The sequence below is a fragment of the Peromyscus leucopus genome, chromosome 5, assembly GCF_004664715.2.
Source record: "Peromyscus leucopus breed LL Stock chromosome 5, UCI_PerLeu_2.1, whole genome shotgun sequence".
NCBI classification, from domain to species: Eukaryota; Metazoa; Chordata; class Mammalia; order Rodentia; family Cricetidae; genus Peromyscus; species Peromyscus leucopus.
The window spans coordinates 5660449-5680343 of NC_051067.1; the positions used below are offsets into that span (position 1 = coordinate 5660449).

Genomic DNA, 19895 nt, shown 5'->3' on the forward strand with positions numbered 1-19895 from the left:
AGGAGAGGTAAAAGCCATGAGCTGTAGACAGAGGCTTTTCTCTGTCTTGTTCCACTTCACAGCTGCTTCTAAATAATCACTCAAAGGCTTTTATTAATTATAAATGCTCGGCTGGTAGCTCAGGCTTATTACTAACTAGCTCTTATACATAAATTAAGCCATAATTCTTATCTATGTTTAGCCACATGGCTTGGTTCCTTTTCTCAGTGCAGCATTTTCTTCTTGCTTCCTCTGCATCTGGCTGGTGACTCCTGATTATGCCTTCCTCTTCCCAGCATTCTTAGTTTGGTAGGCCCACCTATACTTCCTTCCTGGCTACTGGCCAATCAGTTGTTTTCTTAAACCAATTCGAGTGGCAAATCTTTACATTGTACAAGAGGATTATTCCACAGCAATGAGCCATGTGGCAACACACAGACAAATAGAAATAGGTTAATTTAAGTTATAAGAGCTAGTTAGAAATAAGCCTAAGCTATAGGCTGAGCTTTCATAAGTCTCTGTGTCACGATTTGGGGGCCTGTTATGACTACATATAATCCTTTCAAAACTCGTACTGCTGCTGCGGGCCGCAGGAATATATCATAAGAACTCAGCTGGTTATGGCAAAGTCACTACCTGGAGGGATCAGGGAATTCCTCCAGAGGAAGCCAAATCCCAAGGAGTTTTTGGTGTTACTTGGCTTGTTATATATCAGCTGTATTCTGTTATGAAAATCATGTGTGCCTTCATAGTTTTTCCAATTGACTTTCCCCTAAGAAGAACTAACAGTGTAGGCTGATCACTCTCTGGACATACACATTCCAGATATTTGGAGAACAGCCTCAGGAAAGGCTTTCTCTGGAATCAGATTATCTCCCTTAGCCACTTTCAAGGACTACAGGAAACACCACTCAGGTGGGTGCCCATTGTTAGTCCCAGGTGGACTAACAATGATAACAGCCCACATGCAAGTCTCCTGACTTACGGTAAATTCCACAAGGAGACACTGCCTAGGAGAGGTGGACGTTAAGTAATAGCTTTACACAATTTAGCTTGGACCCTTCCTTTATATACCGAGACTTCCAGGGCATGGAGAGAAGAGAAAAGAGAATGGAAGAACTAGATGGGTAAAAACTTGAGAGGAACAAACTGAGATGGGGAAGAACTAGATTGAAGGGCTAAAAGAGAGGACTAGAGGAATGAGATGGAAGATGAGGAAGAGCCAGATGGGGAAGAACAAGATGAGGAAGAGCCAGATGAGAGAGGAGACAGGAGAGGAGCTGATAGGGGAAAGAACTAGATAGATGAGAACCTAGAAGGGACAGAACTATATGAAGGAATTAAGATAGAACCTAGGGGGGACAGTAGATAAATATAGAGAAATCAGGCAAGAAAGGAGCTAGACATGAGAACAGAACTGAAGCTGTGTGTATAGGATGTTATGCCAGAGGAATTAAAGCAAGTGGACGATAGAGCTCGGTGTGCTGAGATTCTATTTCCTGAAAATAGTCCTCACCGTTAGTAGTTCTCTCTCCTGCGCCCCTGGGATGTATAATATCAAGGCTGGTCCCTCTAATATTAAACAAGATACTGCCTCTTGATTCTTTGACCCTTTCCTCTCTTCAAAGGACCTTGGATCCTCTGGTCCTTCACTGTTAGTCAGCTATTATGATAAAATACCTGGCAGCTTTTAAAGAGAGAAGATGAGCTCTAGCTCACAGTTTTGTGTGCTCTAGTGCACGACTGACTGTTGCTTCAGAGCCTGTGGTGAGCGTCATGGCAGGGAGCAAATCCTAGACTGCTTACTTCACAGCCAGGAAGGAAAAAGGGACTCAAGTGGGGCCAGAGTGGACTATATCTTTAAAAATACCCCCAAAGATTCTGGGCACCAAACCTTGATCAGGTAGACCTTCCTTTGGGGAGCACCTTGGGATCTGAAATATAGCATACTTCATATATATTATATATATTATATATATTACTCCTCATGCCCATCCCCTGCACCCTGATATTACTAATAACTACAGATCTGTCTCAGGATCAGAAGCCACAACAAAGGGAAAGGAAATTAGGATATTTCTAATCTGAGGGTTTATGGAAAAACTCACACATGTGCTGTTCCAGTCATGTCTCTTTATTGTTCTCTGTTATAAATTCCCAAGCATATCTATATCCATTCATTAGTAACTTGTTAGTAATAAAAAAAAAGCTACAAGGCAAACTCTCAGGGACAAGCATTCTTTGTAGATACAATAAGAGTCACACTAGGCAAAAGCTTTGTCAGCTTAACTAATGGCTGGTCATAGCTGCAGCCGTAAAAAGTTCTGGCTTATCTCTTAAAGGGATAGCTACAAGGGTTACAATGGAAAAAACTAAACCAATGAGAGATCTAAGGAAGAGGTGAAGAATACCTGCACTCTAAAATATTTCTTAAGTGTGATTAATAATATCCAGTTAACAGCCTTTTTCTGTTAATCATCTGAATCGCAGGGCCTAAACATAGTCTATTGAGCCTAAAATCTTGCATTAAAAACTAGTGTAGAAATAAATACAAAGTGTTAATTGCTTTTTGAATCAGAGTGGAGAGGTGTTGATAAGGCAGAGCTGGTGGAGGAAGCTTAGGGCAACATAGGTGCTGTAGATCACTTGAAGGACTGAGATATACCAAGGCACCTGCACTATCACGCTAGTTCACCATAAATCTTTTGAATGATTTTGATGCAATAAGGCCAAACACCTGCAATTTCACTCATGAATAAAATCTGTGAAACTTATGCCTGTAATCTATCCCAAGGACACTTCATTTGGACAATTTGCCCTGTCAGTAAGCCAAGGATGGAGAGCAGACCTCTAAGTCATAGGGAGCAATAGATCTAGTTATGAAGCATATTTTAGTATGTTTCTATTCATCAAAATTACACAGCTAAATGAGAAGTCATCTTCCTGACCATCCACAAATATGTGTGGCCGAAAGATTGAGATGTAATCATGAGATTACATGTACACATTACATGAAAATGCATGGTAATGGGGAGATATCATAACTGTGATAGTGCAAGTGAAATTACAGATGAAAGCAACTGCTGTGGGATGGTCTGTATGTCAAATTACTCTGATTGGTCAATAAATAAAGCACTGATTGGCCAGTGGCTAGGCAGGAAGTATAGGCGGGACTAATAGAGAGGAGAAAAAAAAGAACAGGAAGACAGAAGGAGTCACTGTCAGCTGCCGCCATGACAAGCAGCATGTGAAGACGCCGGTAAGCCACGAGCTACGTGGCAAGGTATAGATTTATGGGAATGGATTAATTTAAGATATAAGAACAGTTAGCAAGAAGCCTGCCACAGCCATACAGTTTGTAAGCAATATAAGTCTCTGTGTTTACTTGGTTGGGTCTGAGTGGCTGTGGGACTGGCAGGTGACAGAGATTTGTCCTGACTGTGGGCCAGGCAGGAAAACTCTAGTTACAAGCAACAGTTTTCAGAGTCAGTGATCCATAAGCCTTGTTGACAGGGTGTCTGTAGCTGGAGTTTTCTCTCTGGGTCCCGCCAAGCTCCGGCAGTCTGACAGCCCACTTATAAAATAAAATAAACACACAGACGCTTATATTATTTACAAACTGTATGGCCAAGGCAGGCTTCTTGTTAACTGTTCTTATATCTTAAATTAACCCATTTCTATTAATCTATAAGTTGCCACATGGCTCGTGGCTTACCGGTATTTTAACATCTGCTTCTCATCATGACAGCTGGCAGTGTCTCTCTCTGAGCCGTCCTCCTCCCAGAATTCTCCTGTTAGTCCCGCCTATACTTCCTGCCTGGCTACTGGCCAATCAGTGTTCTATTTATTAACCAATCAGAGCAGCACATTTAACATACAGAACATCCCATAGCAGGTGCCCCATCAGAGAATCATTCCTCTGGTGGGTTGATATCTGAATTATCAATTGCTATAAGCTGTAATTACATCATGGCCTGCAATAGCTCATGACAATCACTTCTGACAAGGCAGGATTTCCAAGGAGAAAAAAGACTCTGGGAAGAAGAAGTGGGAAGACACCAGTGAGATCAGATCAATTTGGACATACAGAATCGAGGAGAGGTAAAAAAGACATGTGGAAAAATATAGGTTAATAGTAGCAGGTTAATTTAAGTTATAAGAGTTAGTTGGGAACAAGCCTAAGCTAAAGGCTGAGTTTTTCATAATTAATAAGAAGTCTCCATGTCGTCATTTGGAAGTTGGTGGTACAAAGCAAGATTCGCTACATAGATCTCCTTTTAATTTTAATGTGCAGATTCTACTTTTCACTTGTGCTGTTTTAGGTCATTCCCCATAGGAATGACCCAAATGTAGGTGGAGTCTTTCAATGGGAACACAATCAGCTCTGCTCTGCCAGCCACTTCCCAAATAACCACTCAGATACTCATTATTAATTATAAATGCTCAACCCATAGCTCAGGCTTATTGCTAACTAGCTCTTACAACTTAAATTAACCCATTTCTATTAATATGTGTGCTGTCCTGGGGCTTGTGAGCTTTACCTTTCCTGCATGTCCTGCTTCCTGTCTGTCTGGCGACTCCCTCCACTCCGCCCTCCTTCCCAGCATTCTCTCTGCCCCAAATTCTGCCTAGCCATCATCCAATCAGCTTTTTATTAACAATGAGAGAAATACATACAGTGTACAAAGATTGTTCCACAGCACCTGAATTCTAGAAATTACTTAACCTGGTCAAATACTCCAGTTTAGAAAGTTTACCATATTTTTTTTAATGTTTTCAGATGTTTGTCTGCATATATATCTATGCACCACATTCATGCATGGTGCCTGTGGAGGCCAGATCTCCTGGGATTGGAGTTACAGATGTTTGTGAGCCACCATGTGGGTGCTGGGAATCAGACCCACCCAGGTCCTTTGGACAGCAGCCAGTGCTCTTAACCATCGAGCCACATTTCCAGCCCCAACCTTACCATATTTCCAGCTACTCCTTACCCTCTTCTTAACCTTCTCTTCTACCATGCTTGACATAATAATGATTCCTTTGTTTCTACCTTCAAATACCTTGTCCTTCTCCCCTATTATACTTCCTGGCCAGCTCCCTGTCCTGCATAGTGCCCACACTATCTCCTCAGTGCCTCACATGGACTGGAGAATGTAGGACTGGTTGACTGGTCCCCCTCTAATTTCTTGGCCCTTCATTGAAGGGTTTAGTGGTGTCTGGAAAGCTCCGTCTGATCACTTTTCTTCACTCAGACATGCCAAGTTCTATTCTTCCTTTATGAGTTTTAGTTAATGCCATGTTAAGTAGAGGAGGCCAAATGGCTACAACAAATGGACCCCAAAATCTTAAGGCTCTAGTTCAATCCAAGTCTACACATCATCACATAATTGGGTGTTCTGGGTCAAGCATCAGAAGCTCCTCTTCCTCCAGGCGCTTTCTTGTGGCTCTGCCACTTCCAGGTGCTTCCAGAAATCTAGATAATCGAAGCAGAGCTGCTGTGTCCTGGGTCCAGTTGGCAGGAGGAGGAAACACCTGGAGGAAGCACACTGCTCAAGTAAAGACTCCGGCAAGTCCCACTCTAGACTGAGAAAAGCAGTCTGTGTCCAGGGACATAAACTGTAACAGACAAAAGATGACCTTGCTCCTCACTCTGCTGAGAAAGCAGAAGCAACCCTTAGAGACGTTCTGTTCTCCATCTATCAGTCCACCCGCTTACTTCGACATGTCCCAAGTGTGTGCACACAGCAAGGACTGTCTCTAGGCACTCCACAGTCAGAAAGTAAGTCTCTAACCTTCCACTGAGAACTGGCTGGCACAGTGCTCATGGCATCGCTGTCCCTCGTCCTTCTCAATCTCTACAGTTCATGGCACTGACCTGCACTCCTCATGCCCACCTTCAGGAGACTCAAGTCCCCCTGCTTTGGTGTTCCGGCCCTGCTCAGTGCCTCTCTTCCTCTTCTGCTGCTGGGTTTTCTCACCTATACCCAGCTTCCCAAACACCCATGTGGATCACCTCCTGCAATGTCTTTGAAGCCTAGGGTGTCAGTTGGCAGGTTTGTGTTGGGGCCTGAGATCACCATATTTCTAACAGACTTGCTGATGACACAGATGTGGCCATACTTGAGATAGCAAGACTAACAATGTATTGAAGACTGTGTCTACCCACTTCTCTCACAGCAATACAATGCTAGGCTGAGGAGTTCCCAATCTATTTCTGTGTGTATGTGAGTGGGGGCAAGTGGACTGTGTGTACATGTTTGGGGGGTGCTCATATACATGCATGTGGATTGTGTGTACATGTTTGAGGGGTGCTCATATACATGCAGGTAGATTGTGTGCATGTGTGTAGATGTGGGGGTGCTCATATACATGCATGTGGATTGTGTGTGCATGTGTGTAGATGTGGGGGTGCTCATATACATGCATGTGGATTGTGTGTACATGTTTGAGGGGTGCTCATATACATGCAGGTGGATTGTGTGTGCATGTGTGTAGATGTGGGGGTGCTCATATACATGCAAGTGGATTGTGTGTGCATGTGTGTATTTGTGGGAGTGCTCATATACATGCAGGTGGATTGTGTGTGCATGTATATGTGGAGGCTAGAGAGACAACTTTGATTATCATTCCTCAAGTGCTATCCACCTTGGGTTTTTTGTTTTTGTTTTTTGATTTTTGTTTTTTTTAGATAGGTTGGCTAGCAAGACCCAGGGATCCCCCTGTCCCCATCTGCTAATCACTGGGACAAGATCATGCTACCATGGGAGATTTGACACTCACTCTGGGGACAGAATGCACTGCACTCTGCCCTCAGCCCACACGTTCCCGTTCAGTTCCTTCCACCTGTTTCGAACTTTTCTAACTTCTTAGTGACCACGTCTGTTTGGCTGCCTTCAGCCCTTCCACATGAAGTAGTCTAAACTGATCATCTTTTCCTGAAAAGTAGCTGTCTGGGGGCTGGAGAGATGGCTCAGTAGTTGAGAGTACTGTCTGCTCTTCCAGGGGTTCAACGCCCAGCACCCACATGGCAGCTCACACCAGGCTGTAACTCCAGTTCCAGGGGATCTGGCACCCTCACACAGACATACATGCAGGCAAAACACCAATGAACATTTGAAAAAAAAAAAAAAAAGCAGCACCTGCAGGGGCCATCTCTGACTCTTCCACTGGCTTTTGAGACCTACTCTGAACACTGGGTCGCCCTGTCCAGCCTTAACACATGGGGAGGTGCTTAGTCTTAAGGCAACTTGATATGCCATGTTTTGTTGATATCCATGGGAGATCTGCCCTTTCCTAAACAAAAAAACAGAAGAGGAGTGGATTAGGGGGTGTGTTGTAGAATATTATTTTAAGGTGAGTTACTTTTGTTTATGTTGCATTTGTTTAATTCTGTGAAGCTGTGTTACTTTGCCTGTCTAAAACGCCTAATGGTCCAATAAAGAGCTGAATGGCCAATAATGAGGCAGGAAAGAGAATCAGGCAGGGCTGGCAGGTAGAGAGAATAAATAAAAGGAGAAATCTGGGAGGAGGAGAAGGAAGTAGCCAGAGAAGGAGAAGGAGGACTCCAGGGCCCAGCCACCCAGCTACATAGAAAGCCATGGAGCAAGAGTAGAATTTACAGAAGTAAGAGAACGGGAAAAGCCCAGAGGCAAAAGGTAGACGGGATCATTTAAAGTTAAGGAAAGCTGGCAAGAAACAAGCCAAGCTAAGGCCAGTCATTCATAATTAAGAATAAGCCTTTGTATGTGATTTATTTGGGAGCTTTGTGGCGGGGCCCCCAAAAGAGTAAAAAACCAAAAACAATGGGTGGGAACATGGGGTGGGGGAAGGGACTGGGAGGAGAGGAGCAAGGGGAAACTTCGGCCTGGATGTAGAATAAATACATTTTTTAAAGTAATTTTTTAGAGTAACTGTCTCCTTTCTCTTCTAAGTATTGTCCCTCTTACGACCATCCAGTCTCACGCCCCTGTTTCTCTCTCCCTAACCGATCAAGCTGTCAAATCCTGTAAAGTGTACTGCACATCATTTAAAATTCTTTCTGCCCCTCCCCCATCTCAGTCTTACCCCCTCCGATGGTCCCTAACGCCCAGATCAATCTGTCTGTGTAACCACCGACCTCGGACTCCCAGTGTTGGGATCACAGGTGTGTGTCACCACACCTCACTAGCTGTCATAGCTCCTCATTACCTGCTCTACATGGGGCTGTCAGTTTTCCATCTCTAACGTCTGCTTTCCTTCAGACAGTACTTAGAAAGCAAAAGCCTTTTCTTCCTCCCAACTTCTAAACCTAGAAAACGAAACACTGCCTTAAATACAAATCCTTCCATTTGGAAGTTGTGCCCCATTTCCAGTTCTCTCTGCCACTCGTCACCATGCCCCAGCCTCTGGCGTCTTCAGTCACTGGAACGCTGCGTCCAAAGGCCTCCATCTGAGGCCCCAAGGTCTCCCTGCAAAACTCCACCTCTTCCCAGGCCAGTTCCAGAAGCCTCCTCCCTCACGCTGCCCCACGGATGCACGCCGTCCTCCTGTGCAGTGCTCTGTATTTTCCCACCAGGCCCCTACGGTGGTCCGGCGTTTTCCACAGTTTCAGCTCTGCTTCGCTCCTTTCTCCGTGAGGGCGAGGATAACTTCAACGCCTCCCGGTGTCCCCGCAGCATCCTACCCGTGGAAGTGACTTGTGTGGGACAGCGTCAGGGCAGTGCAGCGCCGTTCCGCTCTGCCGCTGGCTGCCGGGATTGGGTAAGCCACTTAACTTTGCAAAACTAAACCGAGACCGATAGGTGTCCGGGGCGGCAGAGCCCAGCAGCTCTCTTTTCCCTAGGGAATCGGCGGCCGCCCGGCTGTTTGCATCTCGCCGGCGGCACCGCCCTCCTTCCCCGCCTGGAGGTCCTCCTCCGCCCCCGGGCCTCGGGAGAGCCCAGTGATCCCGCCGCGCGGCGCGGGCGGCGGCCTAAGCCTCTGTCCCGGAAGGCCTCCCACCTTCCCGGCTCCGCGACCCCGAGGACCGCGGAGCCGCAGCCTACGCGAGCCGTTTGGACCCTGCGCGGCCCCCGTAGCGCGGCTCCTCCAGCAGGTGGTTCTGGTCCTCCGCGGTCCGTCACCCGCGGACCTCGCCTCGGCGCCAGCGTCCGCGTCCGCCGCGCCGCGACCCCCAGGAAAGGAGTCCCGCGCGCCGCTGCGGGCGCCAGGCCTGCCGCTCCGCTCTGCGCCGCGCCGCCTCCGCGCGCCCGCCGCCCGGCCGCGGGCCCGTTACTGCGGACGCCCTGCGCCCGCGCCCAACGCCCGGGGCTGCGCGGGAGCGGCGGGGAGAGGAGAGCGGCCGCGCCGCGGCCAGGCCCGGTGAGTCCGCGGAGCCCCGCAGCTCGCGGCTAGGGCGACGCGGCCGAGTGCGGCCTGAGGCGGGGACCGGGCCGGGCGGCGGGAAGGGCGAGAGGGCCGCGGAGGCTGCGGGAGAGTGCGGGCCGCAGGCCTCGGCGGGCCGCGGGCGTGACAGGTGCGGCCGCCCGCCCGCCCGCCCGGAAATTTCTAGAGCGCCCACCTGACTCCCGTGTTGCTCGCAGGCTTGGACGCCGCGTCTCGGCTGCAGCTGGGGCTCGCCCACCCCGCGCTCTTTCTCCGGGTACTTCGCGAACAAGTTTTGGAGCACCCGGAACCGCTCGTGCGTGAGATTTGGCTTTGGGTCCCGAAGGAGGGAGAGCGAGGGGACGGCCACACCGGCCTCCTCCCGGCACCAGAGGTAGACGCGCGGGCTTCTCAGGCGTGCCTTTGCTGCCGAGGCTTTTAACAGCTACGCCTTGTGGCGGGGTCGCCTGCGCTAAGGTGTTCCTAAATCCTGAGCAGTTGGGACGAAAGTTTATTCCATTGTCTGCCCCGCCCCCTCCCATTGCCATGTTTCTCAGCTGATATCGGTGGAGAGTTCTAGCGAAAGATGGCTTTCCTAACGCCGAGAACACGTTGTTTATAAGAACGTGCTCGCACCTGTAACCAGAATGAAGTTAAGCCTGTAGCTCCAAAAATATTTGAGAAACTGTCGAAAAAAATCGTAAAACTATATTGAAAAACCTTTCTAGAAATCTAGGGTTTCCCTACACTAGTTTATACCACTAAAATTGGCAAGTAGTTAAAGCTTAATGAGCTTATCTATTAAAGATCAAAATAAACTTACTTGCACTAACCCAGGGGCTTCTAGCAAACATGAACGTGGATCAGAGGGATGCTGTGAAAATCCTTACACTTCCTTCATGACAGAATCCCTTAGTACATTGTTTGGATTTCTTTTTCTTTCTTCCTTCCTTTCTCTCTCTCCTCTCTCTCTCTTTCTCTCTTTCTTTCTTTTTTTTCTTGAGTTTTCAATCCCAGAAATTGAGAGCTGCAAATCAGAGAAGGCAGGCTGTACTTTGCCAGTGTATGTGGGGGAGGTGGGATTTGGGGTAGACCTTTAAGTTTATGCTATTTGCAATAAGTATGTTGAAAGCAGAATTTCAGAATGCACTTGGCCCTTGATGCCTGTGAACCTTAAGTTTTAAGAAGTCAAAATGACAGGCACAAAATTTAGTGATACATAATGAGATTCATTTTATGCTCATTTGTAATTGGGCTTGGCATCAAACCCAGGGCCTTTCGTGGTCTAATTCATCAGTTTGTTGTTTTTAATCTATTAGATTTTACCAAGGCCTCTCTAGATGGATGTGGTGGTGTACATCTGTATTTCTAGGACTCAGGAGGCTGGGATAGGAGGATTGAGAGTTCCAGTCTGGGCCACACAGTGAGATCTTGTCTCAAAGCATATGGCCACATTCATTGATGGTGTATACATTGTGAATTTTCTTTTTGGATCTAGCTAACTGGTTGATGGTATTGATAGATGGTAACTACTGTTCATTTAAAAAGGAGTAAAATTGATTGTTTTTGAGTGTAATTGAGTTCCCTGGACAAGTTCTTTCCTGACTCTAGTGAGGTCATAGAGGAAGGAGGTCATAATGGCTGTGGCCCTTCATAGAGGCCAAGAACCTAGATCATTTATAAATCTTGCTGATTGCAGCTTAGCCTTTTCTTTACTATAAACAGTGTATCTTGCACCCTCACCCTTTCAAAACCAAAAGCTCCCCATAAAAACAAGATTCCTAGAAAAAAATTAGTTGTAGGAATAATTAGTTGGGATGGTGCTTTTAATGAAGTAGTTTTGAACTGATTGTTCATTTGCTTGTACTTTGTACCCTCATTTTCCTAGTTCAGAAGCACACATTTCAGTGCACACCTAGATGTGTGTAGCACTCTGTACCTGGAAAATATAATTAGGCCCCAACCAGTAAGCTTGATATCATTATTGATATATTTAATGTTATTTCTTCTTTCTTTTTGCTGAGACAATTTCCTAATGTGTAGCCCAGGCTAGCCTTGAACATAGGACCTTCCTGCCTTAGCTCTTCTAGTGCTGAGACTGCAGATATGCACCATTACAAATGACTGATAAATTTATCTGTTAATGTGTGTGCCAAGTTCTTTATGTTCCCTGGGAACTCGGGGAAGAGATCTATGTTCAGCATTTTTAAATCAGGACAGCAGGGAGCTAGATACAATAACAGCTATTTTAAGGAATCCATTGAATAAGAGGAGTAAATAGGAATATTAGAGTGAATGCTTAACTTGAGGGCAGATCAGAGTTGACTTTAGAGGGCTAAATTTGAGGAATGGAGATGTTTTAGGTGGAGGAGACATTCTAGACCTCGGGATTGTAGAGTAGGGAGCACACTGGAGCCTCGGGTAAAGCAGTGGACTCGTGAGATGGATTTGCAGATGATAAATTACCTGCATGGTTTTTATTGTAAACCTGTTTTTTGGTTTTTTTTTTAACTTTTCCCTTTAACATTTGCTTTTAAAGTTACATTGTGAACTTGTTTTGTCTTTCATCAACCCCTTACACTAGCTTTACAATTTATTTTATAGAGGACACGTTTACTTTTTATGTTTAGCAGTACTGGAGAGCAAAGCAGTTGTCCTTTACTAAGCTGCCCTCCAGCACCAAAGTTACTCTTAATGGAAGACTCACAGGGTAGAGAGGGAAAAATACAAAACTATATTTAGATTTCTTGATTTAAAACTTGACTTTGCAGTATTTTAGTGCTATATAGATGTCTATATAGTAAACACCATATTTATAGACTACCTTAGTGCATTATTCCTCCATTTAATTATATAATTAATTATTAACTAATTGTGTAAGTATGTATAGGTAAGTATCTAAGAATCTGGATTTAAAGAACTAAGTATGCTTGAAAGAGGATGGGAAGAGAGGAAGTGATGCTGTGTTACTCTCAGATGTGACTGGAGGTGAGATGCTGAAACTGAGAACACAAGACTAAAGGAGCACTAACCCCAGCCACATCCTGCGGGAAGAGCTTTAAGACCTGAGATGTCTGTGAGCTGTAGGGACCTGGGATGTCTGTGTGAGTTGTAGGGAACCTGAGATGTGTCTGTGTGCGCTGTAGGGACCTGGGATGTGTCTGTATGCGCTGTAGGGAACCTGAGATGTGTCTGTGTGCGCTGTAGGGACCTGGGATGTGTCTGTATGTGCTGTAGGGACCTGGGATGTGTCTGTATGCGCTGTAGGGAACCTGGGATGTCTGTGTGAGCTGTAGGGACCTGGGATGTCTGTGTGAGCTGTAGGGACCTGGGATGTCTGTGTGAGTTGTAGGGAACCTGGGATGTCTGTGTGAGCTGTAGGGACCTGGGATGTGTCTGTGTGAGCTGTAGGGACCTGGGATGTCTGTGTAAGCTGTAGGGACCTGGGATGTGTCTGTGTGAGCTGTAGGGAACCTGAGATGTGTCTGTGTGAGCTGTAGGGACCTGGGATGTGTCTGTATGTGCCTTAGGGACCTGGGATGTCTGTGTGAGCTGTAGGGACCTGGGATGTGTCTGTGTGAGCTGTAGGGAACCTGGGATGTGTCTGTGTGAGCTGTAGTAACCTGGGATGTCTGTGTCAGTTGTAGGGAACCTGGGATGTCTGTATGAGCTGTAGGGACCTGGGATGTCTGTGTGAGCTGTAGGAACCTGGGATGTCTGTGAGCTGTAGGGAACCTGAGATGTGTCTGTGTGAGCTGTAGGGACCTAGGATGTCTGTGTGAGCTGTAGGGCTGCAAAGGAGATGGTGATTGTATGAAATGACTATTTCTGGGAAGTCTTAGAAGTTGATTAGTGAAGCTAATGGACTCTAGGAGCATACTTTCCTTCTGCTATCCTTAGGCGTCAGTAACACGAAAGACTGCAGTCTGACTGCCAATTCTAACTCTCAATTCTTCATTTTGATTCATGGTAGGAAAAGCCCTACTGTATTGGTTCCACTCTGCTTTTTCAATTTGGGGAGAGATAGTAATTTTCCCTTTTCAAGATGTTTTGTTTTTCATAGGAGTCATTGGAAAACATAATGTAATTTCAAGCATTTTGATTTTTCTTTTTATATATTGTAAGCTCAAGGAAAATTTTATTGCATTTTAAGATTAAAAACTGCAGGAAAGTTATGCACTTTGGTAGGTTCTTGGAAGAAGGAGATAGTGTTGTGTCTTTTGAGATCATATCCAAGAAGGCAGGCTCAGAGTGGAATTCTGCAAGCAGTTGTATTGAGTTTAGGAGTATCTTTTTTCTTTGTTTTTGGTTTTTATTTTTCGAGACAGGGTTTCTCTGTGTAGCTTTGGTACCTGTCCTGGATCTCACTCTGTAGACCAGACTGGCCTCGAACTCACTAAGATCCGCCTGGCTCTGCCTCCCGAGTGCTGGGATTAAAGGCCACTGCCACCCGGCTGACTTTAGGAGTATCTTGAGAGAAAGTGTGAGAATGAGAATACCCAGAGTGTTAGGACAGGTATATTTAAGAATTTAGCAAGTATCTGAAGAAACTATGGAAATGGAAACAGAAAAAGTTATACTTGTAGAGTTAAGAGCTCAGAAAATTGAAGATCCTACTGGCGAAGAGCTGTCAGCAACTGCCAATGGATTGAGTATGGTTTTTACATTAAATTATATTCTCTTTTTTTCATTTAAAATTTACATCTGTCACTTTAGAAGTACTGGTTACTCTGCCTTTGCCATGGCTTGTAGATCCCCTCATGGCTGCTGAGATAGAAGACATGCCAGCTGTTTGTCTTAGGTTCAGTCAGTGTTGTGGTACACACCTATCATCCCAGCACCTGGAGGCCACATGGGCCTCAGAGTAACGTCTCAGCTTGCCTAGGTTACCTAGAGAATCCTGGTCTTAAAAAAGAACAGGAACCATATAAACCATGAAATTTTAGCTTTGAAGACTAAGTAGAACAATTTTTTGTCTTTACTGTATTTACTGTATTAAATATTTAGCATATTATAATAATTTATTATATTATTGTTCAGGTGACTGCCACTGTCCTGTCCTTTTGCGCCCTTGAACCTGAGCAAACGAGGAGTTGCTCACGAGCATTTCCACCTTTGCACTCTCCTTTAATGCTGTGCCACCCTCCACGCTGTTGCAGTGGTGCAGCCTTCTTAGTGAGCGTGCTTTGTCTTATGAACAGTCCTTGTTGGCCTTTCTCAGGTGAAAAACGTACTCTAGTCCCTTTGTGCTTTGCCTTTTGTTATTCTCACTCATTCAGGAAACACTCTGTGTGTCCAGTGTTTAAGACATAGTCCCACTGGACGAGGTGATGCACGCCGTTAACCCCAGTACTGGGGAGGCAGAGGCAGGTGGATCTCTCTGAGTTCAAGGCCAGCCTGGTCTACAGAGTGAGATCCAGGGCAGCCAGGGCTACACAGAGAAACCTGTCTTGAAAAAACAAAAACAAAAACAAAACAAAACAAAAAAAACAACAACAACAAAAAAAACCCCATAGTCCCCACTGTAGTGTGGTCTCAGGTAACCCAGGCCTATCTTCTGTCCTGCACTAGTGGACTCGTTAGGCCTTTGATGGAGCTTTGCTGACTGCCTGATTTCTACTTCATGCCTGAAAACTTGTTTCTTTCATTTCAAAGGTTAAAGCCTTAGCTTCTAGGTAGGGCAAATGTTGGTTTGAATTTCAGAACATACTTTGTAGTGGAGTCATTGTGTTTAGTCACATTTTAGTTGTTCCAGATCCTAACTCCTCTTCAAGAATTGTTTTAGAATAGATATTTACGAGCATTTTAACATGTAATACGAGGAAATGCTGACGTCTGATGTATGCTGCCACTGTACAGTTGACACATACTGACCTACTGAAACCAGACAGCTGTCATTCCCATCTGACGGAGGAAGACGATAGCAGGCTGCCTGGGGGCTCACCCTAAGTAGCACACGGGGCCTGACTAGGCTCCCTGGCTCCCAGGCTGAGCTCCTGGTTAATACCCCTGCCCTGCCCTTTGACACCTGCATCTCTAACACACAGGAAAAAGGTGTCTTTAATCTCAAACTGGAAAGAGACCTGTGAGTGTTCATATAGAGCTAATGGAAGAAATATATTCACATTTTAGAAATAATGTTATCAGGAGGAAGAAAACAATAAGTTAGCAGGGACAGGCACTACATACTGAATTAGTATAAGTTCAGTAATTCAAATTTAATCAGACTTTCTAACTTCAGGTGTTTTAAACTGATGACAAAGCTCTGATTGGCAGAATATGTTTGCATTGTCTAAACAAGGCCTTGTAGATAGATTTCTGTGCTATTAAAAGGGCATGTTATTAGCTAGCAAAGGAGAGAAAATGTCAGTGTAGAGGTTTAAGGCCATTGCTTAGAATCTGCTCATAGGGGATGGAAAGATGGCTCAGAGGTAAAGAGTACTGGCTGCCCTTCTACAGGTCTTGAGTTCACTTTCCAGCAACCACATGGTGGCTCACATCCATCTATAATGAGATCTGGTGCCCTCTTCTGGAAATGTCTTTAAATATGCCATGATAAAGCTAGGTTATACTGCAGTAACAGTTTGAAAATCCCAGGAGCCTAAAGTGGCACAACTCTTTGGTTCAAGCCACATGCCTACCACAGGTTATTAAGGGTTTAATTCACTGTGGCTTCAGATTCTATCAGTCTGGCTAATAGAGCCAACCCCATGCCCTAGTATAGCATACGCTTCCAAGAATTTAGATGAAGGGGAAAGAGAACAAGCACATTGTCGTTTGAAGCTGGTATTTCGGGCTGAAGTGGTCCAGTGGGTGGGAGCATTTACTGCCCTTGCAGAGGAACAGTGGTTCAGGGGGCGGGAGCACTCACTGCCCTTGCAGAGGACCCCATCTGTACAGTGGTCCAGTGGGCGGGAGCACTCACTGCCCTTGCAGAGGACCCCATCTGTACAGTGGTCCAGTGGGCGGGAGCACTCACTGCTCTTGCAGAGGACCCCATCTGTACAGTGGTCCAGTGGGTGGGAGCACTCACTGCTCTTGCAGAGGACCCCATCTGTACAGTGGTCCAGTGGGCGGGAACACTCACTGCCCTTGCAGAGGACCCATCTGTACAATGGTCCAGTGGGCGGGAGCACTTACTGCCCTTGCAGAGGACCCATCTGGACAGTGGTTCAGTGGGCGGGAGCACTCACTGCCCTTGCAGAGGACCCCATCTGTACAGTGGTCCAGTGGGCGGGAGCACTCACTGCTCTTGCAGAGGACCCCATCTGTACAGTGGTCCAGTGGGCGGGAGCACTCACTGCCCTTGCGGAGGACCCGTCTGTACAGTGGTCCAGTGGGCGGGAGCACTCACTGCTCTTGCAGAGGACCCCATCTGTACAGTGGTCCAGTGGGTGGGAGCACTCACTGCCCTTGCAGAGGACCCCATCTGTACAGTGGTCCAGTGGGCGGGAGCACTCACTGCCCTTGCGGAGGACCCGTCTGTACAGTGGTTCAGGGATACAATGCCCTTTCCTGGCCCCAGTTGTTTTAACTGCACTCCATTCTAAACAAAAGACTCCCTGGCCGAGGCTAAGAGCAGCACTGGTCAAGGTGGTTTGGCATGCCTTTTCAGCAAATCTACTGTAGTAGTAAGCACCCTAGGCCTGCGACCGCTTCAGCATAGGCTTGGCCAAAGTTGACAGTACTAGGCATGAATTCCATGGGTGAGGGAATATAAGCTCTTTATTTTTTTAAAATTAGTTGTAAGACCTCAGTCTTTATAATCAAAGTTCAGCATTTTGAATATAAGAATGTTCTTTTCTGTTTTTTTGTTTTCTTGGAAGTTGGGGAAAACCATGTAACTGCAGTAAGGGCCTTTGTGTATAATGAAAAGTGCTGTTCCTCCTCTTCCACAGCAGACCATCGTGATTTAGGATTTTCCCCATGAGTGTATACACACCACACCACACAAGCATTCAAAGAAAAGAAAGCCAAGGATGCTAAAACCAGATGTGGGAATAAGCATTATGTATGATTGTAGTCTTGTATTGATAGCTGTGAGATAAATAAAACCCATGTTTTCTTAATTTTTTTTTTACTTAAGTTAAAAAATATGTTAATGCCAATGAAATTGTGGGTACAAATCCAAATACTACAAAATCTGATGTTAGGAGAAATATAATTTTATATGTCTGGCTGTTCTAGACATTAGAATAATTTTTCTTCAGTGTGTTTTCTCATCTGCTTCCTTTTCTCCCTGCCCACAGGAGTTACTGTTGACATAAGAGTTTTAAAAAACAGTTCTGAACCATGGCTTCAGCAGTCCTTAGCTCTGTTCTCACTACTGCCTCTCGATTTGCCCTGTTACAAGTTGATAGTGGCAGTGGTTCTGATTCTGAGCCTGGAAAAGGCAAAGGCCGGAATAATGGGAAGTCTCAAACTTTGGGAAACAAATCAACCACAAATGAAAAAAAGAGAGAGAAACGAAGAAAAAAGAAGGAACAGCAGCAGAGTGAAGCAAATGAGGTACTGTTAGAGTTCTTTGTCTGTTTCCCTAAGCTACTGGTGTAAGCCACGCTGTGAGCACTGATGTAAGCCACGCTGTGAGCACTGGTGTGAGCCACGCTGTGAGCACTGATGTAAGCCACGCTGTGAGCACTGGTGTAAGCCACGCTGTGAGCACTAGTGTGAGCCACGCTGTGAGCACTGGTGTGAGCCACGCTGTGAGCACTGGTGTGAGCCACGCTGTGAGCACTGGTGTGAGCCACGCTGTGAGCACTGGTGTGAGCCACGCTGTGAGCACTGGTGTGAGCCACACTGCGGCAGCCATTGTGCCCCATCTCTGGAGCAGAGCTGCTTGGTGAACATACAGGCATCTTCTCCTGACCAGAGCAGCTTGGGTGTTCAAGATCTTAAGTTAAAACAGAAGTCTTAAAAGGAGGCAGCCCATGCCTGAGCCCCAGCTTGTCAGGAGACTGAGCTGATGGGGTTCCTTGAGCCAGCCTGACAGCATAGAGCATAGTGAGACTTTATGTAGTAAACAAATTAAGAAATTTATAAGTAAAGATAAATAAAATCCATAAATAACTTTTATCTAAGTTTTAAAAGTTAATATGAGTACTTAGACTAAAAATATTTTAAAATTAAAATTAACTGAATTTAATATATGTTGTGCTTATTTTATAGCTCAGGAATCTTGCTTTTAAGAAAATTCCCCAGAAATCCTCCCATGCCATTTGCAGTGTTCAACATGAGCTTCCATTGCCAAACCCAGCACAGAAGGAGTCTCGGGAAGAGAACTGGCAAGAGTGGAGACAGAGAGACGAGCAGGTACAGCCGGGTCGGCAGAGGGAGTGCCCCAGCTGTTCGCTGAGGTCACCTGAGTCCCTGTCACTGCCTTCTAGAGAACAGCTAGGGTTGGACGCTTCCTGTGTGCAGCTTTGAGAGCTGGTGGCCAGTGTGTACACCGTGTTAGATCTGTCAGTGCGAAGCAGTTGAGTGTCTTCTTTGTGTGTTTGTGGGTTCTGGGGATCAGACCCAGGGCCTTGGGCATGCAAGGCAGTGCTCTACCCTTGAGCTACAACCCTAGCCCTGTTTTTTGTGTGTGTTTTGTTTTGTTTTTTTAATTCATCTACTGTTTACATATGAGAAGAGTGTTAGGAACATAGAGAAATATAATTAATTTATTTCAGATTTTCGAGGACTGGAGAGGTATCTCAGTGGTTAAAAAGCACTTGTTCAGATTTTTTAAAACCAGATTTGCAGGGCTACAGATCTCCTGTTAAAATGTCTAGTAACAGTTTTGATTAAACATAAGGACTTTGAGGTGAGAGTTCCTTTCTAACTTCAGTGCAAAATTGTTGAAGGCAGGTTTGTTCTGCTGACTTGTTTATATGGTGTTTTATTCTGTGTCTCTGAACGCTTATTATGAGAGCACACACGAGGGAGGAAAGAGAGAGAGTGGGGGTGGGGGTGCACACACACGCACACGCACGAGCTCTGCATGCATAGGAAATGAACGTTGTTTATTTGCATACTTATTAAACTATAACTTGGTCCATAGGAAAATAGGCATATTTTTAAACAGATGTTTGGTCCATTTAGTGGATTTTCCTATCATTCTTATGTTACCAGTTTTAAAGGAAGTAGAGAAAGCTGGGTGTGGTGGTACTTATATGTGATCCAAGCATCTAACCACTTGGGAAACTGAGTCAGGAAGCTCTTGAGTTCCAGACCAGCCTGTTTGGGCAAGATCCTGTCTGAGAAGCAAGACGAGCTAACACAGGCCGCCAATGCTTCAGTATGCTCCTCTCACAAGCTGTGTGTGTTCAGTGTATTTTCTTTAGGATCTTGCATTGTCCAAGACTCTGCTTATGAGCACCAGCTATTAATCAGGAGCCCTGCATTAATGGCATTGACATTTCCAGATAGTGAGGTGCTGTTGGGCAGTCATAGAATTGACATTGTCTTCACCAGAGGGAATTTCTCTCAATTGCCAAAAGGTGACTGGACCGTGATGTAGGACAATGACTGAGAGTCACTCAGAAATGCGTGCAGTATGCTAACAAGAACAGTCTCTGGGTCCCTTTCTG

General features: G+C 45.6%; 1 protein-coding gene across 5 annotated transcripts in view; it reads left to right on the forward strand.

Moving 5' to 3' along the window:
* Positions 1-8449: 8449 nt before the first annotated feature.
* Positions 8450-19895, forward strand: part of Gkap1 (G kinase anchoring protein 1) — a 41610-nt gene continuing 30164 nt past the window's right edge. The window contains exons 1-4 of one of the 5 annotated variants that reach the window (XM_028863219.2): positions 8450-8718; positions 9540-9715; positions 17571-17829; positions 18490-18633. In XM_028863219.2, coding sequence (XP_028719052.1) covers positions 17614-17829; positions 18490-18633 — 360 coding nt within the window. In that variant the 5' untranslated portion in view covers positions 8450-8718; positions 9540-9715; positions 17571-17613. Of the gene's footprint in view, positions 8719-9213; positions 9319-9539; positions 9716-17570; positions 17830-18489; positions 18634-19895 lie in introns of those variants that run through there. The other 4 variants (XM_028863223.2, XM_028863233.2, XM_028863240.2 and 1 more) reach the window with 4 other exon arrangements.